The sequence below is a fragment of the Mauremys mutica genome, chromosome 10 (genome assembly GCF_020497125.1).
Source record: "Mauremys mutica isolate MM-2020 ecotype Southern chromosome 10, ASM2049712v1, whole genome shotgun sequence".
NCBI lineage: Eukaryota > Metazoa > Chordata > Testudines > Geoemydidae > Mauremys > Mauremys mutica.
In genome coordinates this window covers 19,841,203-19,853,194 of record NC_059081.1, presented here as the reverse complement: position 1 = coordinate 19,853,194, position 11,992 = coordinate 19,841,203, and the positions used below count along the sequence as shown (strand labels likewise).

Sequence of the window (11,992 nt, the reverse complement as noted above, 5' to 3'; positions counted from 1 at the left end):
GGAGAGGCGGCCATGGTGTAACTGAGTTAGGTAAACACTTGAGATTTGAATCAGTAATCAAATGAGCCCAGTCCAGTACCCATTGAAGTCGATGGCAAAACACCCACTGATTTCAATGAATCAGGCTCATGTGCCCTGTTTTTTTCTTACAGAACCTCAGGCAAGTTGTTGGAAGCCCAGCTATGAAACATTCAAACTCAAGAATCTACACAGCAGCTCTTAACTGTCACACTGGAGTATAGAATGAGAGGTGATCCCCAGATACTTAAGTCCCAAAAAAATACAGAGTTTTAAAGATCAACACCAACATCTTTAATTTCACTTGGAAGGTGGACTTCAAAGTACAATGCACTGTGATTATCTATTCTTGAACCACAATGTCACTGATGATCATTAGAATGTCTGCATGAGACAGAAATGGCTGCAGCCTTCCAGTCAGCCACAGAGAATGAAAGGTACACACCCCTATGTTTACCTACTAATCCAGGGCAAAAATGGATCCAGTAACACTCAGGAGACAAATCATTCTGATAAAAGGTGGGCACATACTCTCAACCAATGATGTAAATGCCTCCCCAGACCACTCTTCTAAACAAGTTAAATCAGTTCATTTTCAGCCAGGTTAATTCATCCCATCCTCTGTTCTTCTCAGTGAGAAAATAATAAATATGTAGTGTGTGCAGTCGCTAAAAATGAGATGTAGAACTGAGTAACATCAGCATGTTAAGCAATCAGCAGGCTACGTCATCCAAAATCAACCTGTAAGGACATATTAGAAAAGTACTGAAATGGTAATCAGGGCCATTCCTTGTAGATAGTTAGCAAAGGCATGTTAAATGATTAGAGTTCTTGAAATGTAAGCCTGTATTTTCAGAAAATTAGAAGTAGATACTAAGGGCTTGGCTACAATCGAAACTTCAAAGCGCTGCCGTGGCCGCAGCGCAGTGTGAGTGTGAGTGTGAGTGTGGCCGCAGCGCCAGAAGAGAGCTCTCCCAGTGCTGCACATACTCCACCTCCCCCGTGGGGATTAGCTTGCAGCGCTGGGAGCCGCGCTCCCAGCGCTGGGGCAGTGTTTACACTGGCGCTTTACAGCGCTGTATCTTGCAGCGCTCAGGGGGGTGTTTTTTTCACACCCCTGAGCGAGAAACTTGCAGCGCTGTAAAGCTTCAGTGTAGCCAAGGCCTAACTGTATTTGTCTCTGTTTACCTATAGCTTATTAGAAATTTAACAATGCAATCTAATTAACTTGTAGGTGCTAAACTTCGGTTCCTGGCTGTTATGTTTCATTACTATAGTCTATTGATTCACAGAACAAATGGGGATGTTAACATTTAGATGAAACTTGTGGTGTAATAATATCATTGTTTTTATTTCTCTTTGAAGTTTGTAGTAAACTACTGTAGCGAAGTGACGACTCACTGGTGCGGCGCCTCCTGCTGGTTGCCCTGGGAATTAGCTTGCTTCCAGCTCAGAGCGCCCTCTGCTGGCTGACATCTCCCCTACCTTAGGCCCCCGTGTCCCTCCCAGACCCCGGTGCCCTTTACCTCTGCAACCCCTGTACCTGCTTTGGCCTTTGGCAAGGCCTGCAGCCTGGGGAATTGCCAGCCTGGAGCTCCCCAGCTCCTCTTGCCTTTCCCCAGCCCTGCTCTACTCCTAGTACCCTGAGCTCCCAGGCAGCCAGGTCCTTCTCTCTCTACAGCTAGAGATAGACTCCTCCAGCTCCTGGCCCCCAGCCCTCTTATAAGGGCCAGCTGGCCCCGATTGAGCTGGCCATACCTGTGGTCAGCTACTCAGGTGCTTTCACTCCTTTTCCCAGCCACAGCCCTCTCCAGGGCTGCTTTTACTATGGGCTCCCCAAGGCAGCCCTCTCCCAGGGCTGTTTTAACCCCTTCAGGGCCGAAGCGGAGTGACTGCGCCGCTACAACTACCTATGAGCCATTAAAATGGTTAATTGCCTTATACCAGGGGTCTCAAACATGCGGCCCGCGGAGCTCTTCCCTGCGGCCCGCAGAGCTCCCCAGGGGAGCTCCGCAGGGGCCCCCAAGAGAAAAGCGGAGGCTCCCGCCTCCGCCCCTCTCCTGGAGCCTCGGCGCATAGAGCGCCGAGTCTCCGTCCGAGCGCCTGAGCCCCGCCCCGAGCCGCGTGGGGAGGGGGCGGGGCTGGGAGCTCTGGGCTGAGCGCTGCGCTCGGCGTGGAGCTCCCAGCCCCGCCCCCTCACCACGCGGCTCTGAGCGGGACCGCCGGAGACGCGCTCGGGTAAGGGGGGGGGGAAAGCGGGACCCGCCGGGGCCCGGGCCCGGGCCGGGGGGTGGGGGAGGGAAGCGGGACCCGCCGGGGCCGGGCCGGGGGAAGGGAAGCGGGACCCGCCGGGGCCGGGCTGGGGGGGGGGGAAGGGAAGCGCTCAGGGCTGGGGCAGAGGATTAGGGTGCGGGGGGATGAGGGGTTCATGATGTGGGGGCGCTCAGGGCTGGGGCAGAGGATTAGGGTGCGGGGGGATGAGGGGTTCATGATGTGGGGGCGCTCCGGGCGGGGGCCGCGGATTAGGGGGTGGGGGGATGAGGGCTCTGGCTGGGGCTGAGGATTAGGGTGCAGGGTCCTAGTGCCTGCCCTCCGCCAGTACTGGCAAGGCAGGCTTCCCTTACCCTGAGCCTCTCCAACCCCAAACCCTCAGCCCCAGCCAGAGCCCTCATTCCCCCCGCACCCTAATCCTCAGCCCCAGCCCTGAGCACCCCCACATCATGAACCCCTCATCCCCCTGCACCCTAATCCTCAGCCCCAGCCAGAGCCCTCATCCCCCCACACCCTAATCCTCTGCCCCAGCCCTGAGCGCCCCCACATCATGAACCCCTCATCCCCCCGCACCCTAATCCTCTGCCCCAGCCCTGAGCGCCCCCACATCATGAACCCCTCATCCACAGCCCTCACCCCACACTCCAAACCTCTTCCCTAGCCCTGAGCCCCCTCGCATCATGAACCCCTCATCCACAGCCCTCACCCCACAGCCCAACCCTCTTCCCTAGCCCTGAGCCCCCTCGCATCATGAACCCCTCATCCACAGCCCTCACCCCACAGCCCAACCCTCTTCCCTAGCCCTGAGCCCCCTCGCATCATGAACCCCTCATCCACAGCCCTCACCCCACAGCCCAACCCTCTTCCCTAGCCCTGAGCCCCCTCCTGCATCATGTACCCCTCGCCCTCAGCCCCACAGCCCTCACCCCTGCACTCCCTCCTATCCCCAAACTCCGTCCCAAAGCCTGCACCCCCACCCCCTGCCGCAGCCTGGAGCCTGCATCGAGCACAGAGCCTGCATCCAGACCCCCTCCCCCACCCAAACTCCCTCCCAGAGCCTTAGGCAGTAAATCTAAGTGCGTGTTTTGTCCTTTGAGTGAGGTGCATTACTGAGTGTATATATTTATTAAAACTGCACGCGCTTAGGGGAGGAGGTGGAGAAGAGACAGGGCAGGGGCGGGGCCTCATGGAAGGGGTGGATTGGGGGTGGGGCCAGGGGCAGCAAGGGGGCGTGTCAGTGATGCGGCCCTCGGGCCAATGCACTAGTCCTCATGCGGCCCTCGGGGTCATTTGAGTTTGAGACCCCTGCCTTATACTAATGAAAGCAGCTAGTTACCAGTGCGTGCCTAGGAAATAGAGATTTACTTCAAAGCAATTCTTCATCCAAAGAATACCTGCTGTGATCACTTGCTGCCAAAAGGTCTAACAGCTGAGCTTCAGCTATAAAAGAAATTCAGGACCTGATCCTTACTACAGTAGAACCTCAGCATTACGAACACCAGAGTTATGAGCTGACCAGTCAACCACACACCTCACTGGGAACTGGAAATATGCAATCAGGCAGCAGCAGAGACACACACAAAAAAACAAATACAGTACAGTACTGCGTTAAACATAAACTACTAAAAATATAAAGGGAAAGTTTTTTTAAAAAAAGATTTGACAAGATAAGGAAATGTTTCTGTGCTTGTTTCATTTAAATTAAGACGGTTAAAAGCAGCATTTTTCTTCTGCATAGTAAGGTTTCAAAGCTGTGTTAAGTCAATGTTCAGTTGTAAACTTTTGAAATAATAGCCATGTTTTGTTCAGAGTTACGAACCACCTCCATTCCTTAGGTATTCGTAACTCTGAGGTTCTCAGATCTGCTTAAACTTTGTCAGGAAAAGTTCAAGTCTTAAGACTGAGGTCTCCAGGTGCCCCTGGATTATCCCTGTGAATTCTCATGGAATAATTTGAACAAACTCTACACATGGACTGCCTATTGGCCTATCACCTATTCAACTGATTCAGAAAAAGGACTTTTACAAATCAGCAGCCTCGTCATCTCTACTATGAAATTGATATAAGAACTTTATTCAGATCTGTATGTATAATGATCTTTAACCAGAGTAACTCTTTTCTTTTTTAATAAATCTTAGGTTTAGTTAATAAGAATTGGCAGTGAGCATGTATTTGGGTAAGATCTAAAATATTCATTGACCTGATGAATAATGTGTCCAATCTCTTGGGATTGGTAGAACTTTATATATGGTGAATACGATTTTTAAATAACGCTCACTATATAGAGCTGGCTGTCTAGGTGGGAGCCAAATGCTGGATTGCTAACCAGTAAGGTATTACAGAAGCTGTTTTATTACTGGCATGGTGAATCTAATTATAAGAATAAATTACCAGTTTTTGGGATCATCTGCCCTATTCTTTGCAGTTTGCCCCGAATGAGCATTCTGTGTGGCCCCTCCAGCGACCATGGTCACATGGGGATACTGCAATCCAAAGTCTCAACCACTCCCCTAATTACAGCTTTTCATAATGAATATAAGGGATGACGAGATGGATGCTTGTTGAACCCCGGATGTAAGGGCCTTTGCCCAGCACTGGTTTCTGGAACCTCTCGGAGAAGGAAAAGTGAACCCATTTAACAGCTACTCCATCCATTATTGTTTTCTTTCTTGTGTGGGCCCCTGTTCTTCCCTCTACCCTCAGTGGTGACCCTTGACATGTTCATTGTTGGGTATGCACCTACTTTGTTCCTTTTTATTTGCTCTATTAAAATTAGAGGACAGCTGGAGAAGGGTGGGGTGGAGGATGCTCTTTAAGATTAACCAAAAGAAATGAGTTTGAACAGTAACTTGAAGAGTGAGACTGAATGCCACACTGGCACAGGGATAAATAAAAGTCTTATTTGCTTTTGCTTATGTTATTTGATAGAGGAACAGAAGTTGCTGTTGACTAGATTCACTAGCAATAAAAACCTGCTGTTAATCATCTTTGTCCTTACCCTATAGTTACAGGCAGAGATGGTTTGGGACCATATTTGTCACTGAGGCCATACTCTGGGCATCCCAGTACTGGATCATATAGTCCACCCTCCAGTCAGGGCAGCACTGTTCCTGCAGTTTATGTATTTTATAATCTTCGGGGAAAGATTTTTTATTTTCTTCAAATTAGACCAGAAAATTAACACACCCACATTCAAACAACATTTTAGGTTGACACTAACACACCAAAGCAAGGGAATGCAAAGTTTAGACCTAACATTTCATTCTTAACTGTGAATTCTCTAGGATGGAATACAATTAAGAATACTTACCATTTACTGTGCATAGTGCTTTTCATCTTCAAAGCGCTTTACAAACATTTACTCTTAATCTGTGAAAAGTATGATTTAAGGCCAACTTTTGATAGTTTGTGTGACAATGTTAATGTAATTTAAATTGAGTCTGTTTGTATTTAATCGGATAGAACTAAAGTACTTTAGTTTAAACGCTATTGTTTAAAAGCCAATTACAGAAATTCAGCTTTCCTTGAATTTATAGCATACAGCTTTTCATTTTAGAAAGATCTATCTAAATGCTTCATCCAAATTTAGTCTTTACAATTCGGACTAATTGCATAACATTCTTTTCAACCTACTGCATAATGTAGCCCTGATTTGGGGGGGAAAAAAAATGTTGCAATGTGCTTGCATATGTCTCTATCTATATGTTGGTAGTACTGCCTTTGTACAGCAGATAGCGCTCAAGATGTTTCCATTTATTAGAGGGAAGAGAGATTGTGTTATTGCTACTATGCTTAGGAATGCATTTGTCCGATGGTAATCTATCTAGCTCAGCATAGAATAGGATGCTCTGTAGATGTCACTGCCTTGATAGAAATGGGCACTCTCTCATTAATACATTAGCTGATTTAATAATTGTTTAACTTATATGTGGATAAATATAATTTCTTTTAATTGAAATTAACATACATAGTCCCTAAACAAATATGTTTGTAGAAGGCACCATTTATTTTTAACCCAGGATATGGAAGTAACATTTCGATTCAAATTTTCTTAAATAAGTGTAAATCCATATGTCATTTAAATTGACTATTCTCTAGTGGGTTTTTTTTAAAGTAAAAATGCAGCACTATGCAGATCTAAAATGAACATATAACTGGGGCGAACTTTCAAAATATTAAATATTATAAAAATATCTGAACATATGCAGATTGAATTTTAATGGATGGTCTCAATGAGCATTTGTGTTTGTTCAAGGTATTTTCGGAGTGTGATGAAAATGAACTAATTTTAGAGTTTAACTAGTTGAATTTTTATTGTTATGGATCAAGTGTAATTTTTCAGACCCAATTGAATACCTGAGATTTAAGACTATAGCCCATGCACAGAATACAATTCCATATATGACACATACAGAAGAGGAATCTAATTGGGAAACTAATGGATACAACTACATTATTGTAATCATCTGGTAAAATTGTGCCAGTTTTCCTGGACAGTTAAAGAATTTTTAAACATTTATTTACTAGTGAGGCTTTGAGAAGTTTAAAATATAGGGGCAGTCAGAATGAAATTGGAACATGGAGTTAGTAATAAGATGAGACATGGCAGGAGAAAATTAGGGGGAAACTAATCTGCAAATGACAGGCACGATTTTGAAAAATGAAACGACTGCTGCTATCCCAATTTCAGCCTGGTGGTAGAGAGGTTGCATATCGCATCACATGCAAATTACAGATTAGAAAGATGTGGCACTGCCAAACTCGGAACAATCACATCAATTAAAAATATAAGCACTACCACTTCACTTCCACAGAAAGCAGTAGGTTGGTGTATTCAGCGCACCCATCTATTCTATGAGCACACTGGAACTTCAGCTGAACAGTTTGCCTCATGAACACACCATGTTTTCAAAACTTTACTTCTCCTTTTTCAGGTTTTAACTGATCATCTGGCACTTAGGGGACGGAGGACAGAGAGTGAAAAGCATCAAGGTTCTTATCCTTTTCTCAAAAATTGGCCCAGGTGTGTGGTTTTTGTTGTTGGTTTTTGTAGCCACTAAAAGAAAATCATTTAATCCTAGTTTGTTTTGCTTGGACTCACCTCTCCTTCCCTGGATCTTTTCAAACATGTGTATCAACTGACTTGCCATGCATGTATCTCATTACCTAGGTGCTAGATTCTCCTCTCTTCTGTAACATGAGCAATAACACTCTTTTTCCTGAATGTGAAAACAATCTGCTCTGAACTAAGAACTTTCCCTCCCCTCGTAGATGCTGTTCTAGCTCAGAGGGGTGAGTTAATTAATAGTGTTTGTGTGCTTTGATCCCCCTGGAGAAAGTTGTGTCTCCAGAGTTATGGTGATGATGGACCCTAGCTGTAATGAAACAGCTGGTGCAGTCACCTGCATTCATGCTCCCCCCAAAGAAGCAATGGACCTTGCTAAGGTATGTAACATGGAAAAGTGCATTTTATAAAGGATAGTCAGTCTTTCTGGGAACATTCTTGAGTCACATGGGAAGAGAGTGAAATCTCATTGGGTTGAACCCTAAATCTCATTGGGTTGAACCTATAACTAGCTCTAAATGCCTAAACCCTGTAACATAAACTGACTTTTGCAAGTCCTGTAGTGGGGTAGCCTTGCTTCTGCCAAGCATCATTTTCCTATAGAACAACACTGAAAACAAAACACACACTTTCCCACATGTGCCCCAGCTCTCCAGCATTGTATCTGAGCTGCAAATAGAGATTTATAAGGGAAAAGGGGCACTATAAATACAGCGGGCCTCCTTAAAAGTCAGGATAAAATGTGTAAATTAACTCAAACCACCTTCCCTTTCCTTTTAGAGGGGAAAGCAATGAGAACAGGGAGACTGGGGGGGGGGGGTTAAATAGTTGATCATTTTAAATACTTTTCTTTAACCACCTCCATCCCTGTTTTAAAATGTCTTAAGCACCCAGGCTGGAACCTCCATCTCCTCAACGAAGCAGCAATGGGCCAAAGGGGATGGAAATGATGTTCAAGGTGATCCCCCAGTGTGTCCTGTCCCTGGGAGAAAAATGTAAACTTGCTTTACTCAGTCAGTGCTGATCCTGCAGCAAAGCCGTGCGGGCGGGCCAGGCCTGGCTTCAGGGTTAGCAGTAAAGTTCAGTTCTGCTAACGCCAATCCTCCCCCCCCCCCCATGATCCCCCCCTTCCTCAGAGCGGGACATCCCCCGCCCCCCGCCTCTCCCCCCTTCCCCGCGCGGGCGGGGTTTGGGCCGGACCCCCTTGGCCCGCGCCCGTGAGTCCATCCCCCACCCCGCTCCCGCACGCCCGGCTGGGAGCCGCTACCCGGGGCGGAGGTGCCCGGCGCCCGCCCCCCTCGGCGGTACATCCCGCGGCCGGGGACACGAACCTCCTGCCTCAGTCCGAGATGCCGCCCGAGGTGCCCCCCCCCCCGGGGCCAGGCCGCTTCCCGCCGCGGGTCCCCCTCCTGGCCCAGCCGCGGCGCCCCTGCCCGTCCCTACCTGCCCCGCGGGGCCCGCCCGGAGCGCCGCTCCCCCGGCCCCGGCGCTGCACTTCCCCGCTGCGCGCCCGGCTCCCGCCGCCCCAGGTCCCCTCCCGGACCCCGGCCGGCTCCTCACCGCCACGCCGCTCCCAAGCTCCTCCCCGCCCTGCCTCGCGCCGCCCGCCCGCCCGCGCGCGGGGCGGGCAGCGCCGGAGCCGGCTGGCGCGCGCAGCGGGGATGCTGCTGCCGCCGCTGCCGCCCGGCCCCCGGGGGGGCGGGGGAGGCGACGGCCCCCTCGGATCTCAGTCCAGTCCTGCCGCGGCACGGAAGGGCTCTGCCGTGGCCAGCTCAGGTGGCCCCGCTGCCTGACGAGCGGAGCGCTGCGCTGAGGATGGGTTGGGGGGTTGTTTCTCCCTGATTGTGTTTTGCTTAAGGTGATCACAGTGGTATGTCCCTGTACTCAGTCCTGCCCCCCAAAGTGGAGATGTGCAAGATCCAAGTAAGGGAAATCATCTCCTAGACTCCAAGCCAGAATGATGTACCTGCAGCCCCTGCCTCTTATTGTGGTACAGAGCTTCCTTCAGCTTGTAAGTCTGCTTCTTTTTTTTAAAATTCTTTATGCTAGAAGTAACTGCAGAGCCCTTGGAAATCTATAGCCAAGGCGTTTCCGAAAGGCGTTTGCATCTATCTCTGTGTCAAAAGCAGCAAGCATTCCTTTGCAGGTTGTTATGTAGGCTAGAAATACCGTAACCCAGAGTCTTTGCAGAGGGTTTATTTAATTATTTAGGATGAGTTTAGTTTTTTGTAACCAGTCTCAGATAGCCAAAGTAATGGAGCACATGCCCCTTGATCAAACATTCGTGCTAGGTGTGGATTGTGGTGCCTTTTTGCTAGGAGCGTGGCATTTAACACTCTCTTTTCTGCCTGCTTGTTTCGTGCAACTCTAAGAGCAACTAAATAAGAGTTCTCAACACACAATCTGTATATTCTGTCCATTAAACTGCTGTCATGTTACTTGGGAAAGGTAATCATTGTTGTCTACCTGCCAACCTTTTGGAGATAAAATAGGGAGTAGACTTTAATGCAATAAAGGCAGCCACAACTTGCACCTAAGTAACTGAATGTTACAGTCCCGTAAATTAAGATTCTCTTTTAAGAGTGCCATAGTTTTCTCTGTATTTTTTGGTAATATTTTTCAGTACGTTTAATTGGGATTTCACGTTTCTAAGGCTTGTATTTTAAATAATGCTTTCTAACAATAGAAGCTATAACTGTCTTTAGGATATATCTGTGACTGTGGACATGTTGAATATCCTGAGCTATGTGATGCTTCAGAGTATCACAATTCCACTTCTGAACCTTACTCTAGATCCGCGGTTAGCATTGCATAGTACCAATTTAGTTAACTATTTTAAGGAAGTGGATGACAAACACTGGCTTAAAATTATTTGTCCTTATGAACTTTTCTGTTTTCCTGACTTAATATTAAACAGTTATTGTAGAGTTTATGATTCTTTGTTGGATTCCACACAAGGATTTCTGTCCATTTGGATTAGATACAGAAAGATGTGCCTGTGTAGTAGTGTTTAATTATACCTTAAATGCAAAAGAATTTGAGTGACTGAAGTAGTATGTTTAGGCAATAGAGATTTAAAAAGCTGGAGCTACAAAATGAAATTAAAATGAGATGCTTCATTTGAAATAGGTGTGTAAACAGTGTGATCTCTAGCACACCCCTTTTAATGAGAAAATAAAATTCTTGTTCTTGGGATATTAGTGAAAAATAAACTGAATTTGAGGGGGGAAAATAAAGAACCTTAAAATGAGTTTGCCAGCCTTACCTGAAAGCAAAGGAAACATTATTGTAATTTTATTTCAAAATGCCTTTTTTAAGGAGCATGTTAATTACGTGAGCAGTTATCTCTGATTTATGCTGCAAAAGTTCTGCCTCTCTGCCTAGCTGTCTTGTATCTGAAAGTTTGTCACCATAGTCAATAGGGAATGTGTAATAAACCTTGAAGGGATTAAACACCCTCCTTAAGAACTGGATTCTAATATTACAGCATGAGTTGATTGATTAGTTTTTGAGGAAGCTTATGTCAAATTCTAATCCGTTTTTGGATTGTGCTTGTCTTGTAATGTTTTTTGCTTCAGCACTTTATCATGGCAATGAAGTACGGAGCTGCAGTCTTGCGATAAGGCACACATTTCTTTCACACTGCTATCCTTTTGGACAATAAAAGGCTGTTTACATTCTTCACATTCTTACAGCACAGTTTCTAGCTAACCAACACACAGGGGTTAGGGATGTGAATGGAAAGCAGTAAATGGATTACTAAATTGCTGAGGAGGAGAGAACTAAATTGAAACACTTTTTCTTTTTCTTTTTTATTACCAGATATCAAAGGGACTGATTAAAACTTGTCCCAACAGGCATCAGTCGTATTCCACATTTTTTATGGATGATGATGTGAACTTACTTGCTGTGGTCTTTAAAACTGTTTAGTGTGAACGCTGATCACTTTGAAGAATCAAAATATGTTTTCTTTGATGCTACAAAAATCACATGAAGTCAATACCTGTTCTCAGATGATACAAGCTGTATAACTCAGAGGGGGGGTGGTATTTTTCTACCTTTCTACTATTTACATCACAAACAACTAAAGCTTTAGAGGCACTTAATCCTGCAATCCTTATCATTAATTTAATCAAAAATAATTTGAAACAAAGCAAGAATGTCTTAGATTTTAGGGGTAGTTTAGGGGTACGAAGTAATGTGGTATACTGGATTATATCAGGATATTTATTTAGCCTTTGCCTTCTGTTAACTAAAGTTAAGGTATAGTTTTATTGTTATTTTGTTCTACACCGAGAATACTAAATTGAATTTAGAACACTTGGTACCTATGGTGGTATATAGATTAGATTTTTCAAATGAATAATTGCTTCTTGGAATCTAATTAGTAGAATTTTAGCAAGCTGGTATTGGTGATATTTAAATATCAATTCTTGTTTTATCTTTTTAAATCATCAAAGATCAACAGAGAGAATCTTAATATACTACAAGGGGTTCCGCATTTCAGCCAATGAAGAGAAAATTAAAATTTTTAGAGTTGTGATAGAGCAAAATGAGACTCAGCAAACTTTGTATAAGCAGCAAGCCTTCACCTCAAAATTTCTTACAGGATTGGGATGATGATTTTTTAGGTTAATT

At 45.7% G+C, this 11,992-nt stretch overlaps 1 protein-coding gene across 4 annotated transcripts in view; it reads left to right on the top strand.

Annotated features, from left to right (window-relative positions):
• Positions 1 to 469: 469 nt before the first annotated feature.
• NXPH2 (neurexophilin 2) overlaps positions 470 to 11,992 on the top strand; it is a 102,292-nt gene continuing 90,769 nt past the window's right edge. For 3 of the 4 annotated variants that reach the window (XM_045032403.1, XR_006582647.1, XR_006582646.1), the window contains exons 1-4: positions 470 to 537; positions 7,224 to 7,312; positions 8,242 to 8,312; positions 9,243 to 9,365. In XM_045032403.1, the coding sequence (XP_044888338.1) occupies positions 9,312 to 9,365 (54 nt within the window). In that variant the 5' untranslated portion in view covers positions 470 to 537; positions 7,224 to 7,312; positions 8,242 to 8,312; positions 9,243 to 9,311. Of the gene's footprint in view, positions 538 to 7,223; positions 7,313 to 8,241; positions 8,313 to 9,113; positions 9,366 to 11,992 lie in introns of those variants that run through there. The other variant, XM_045032404.1, reaches the window with a different exon arrangement.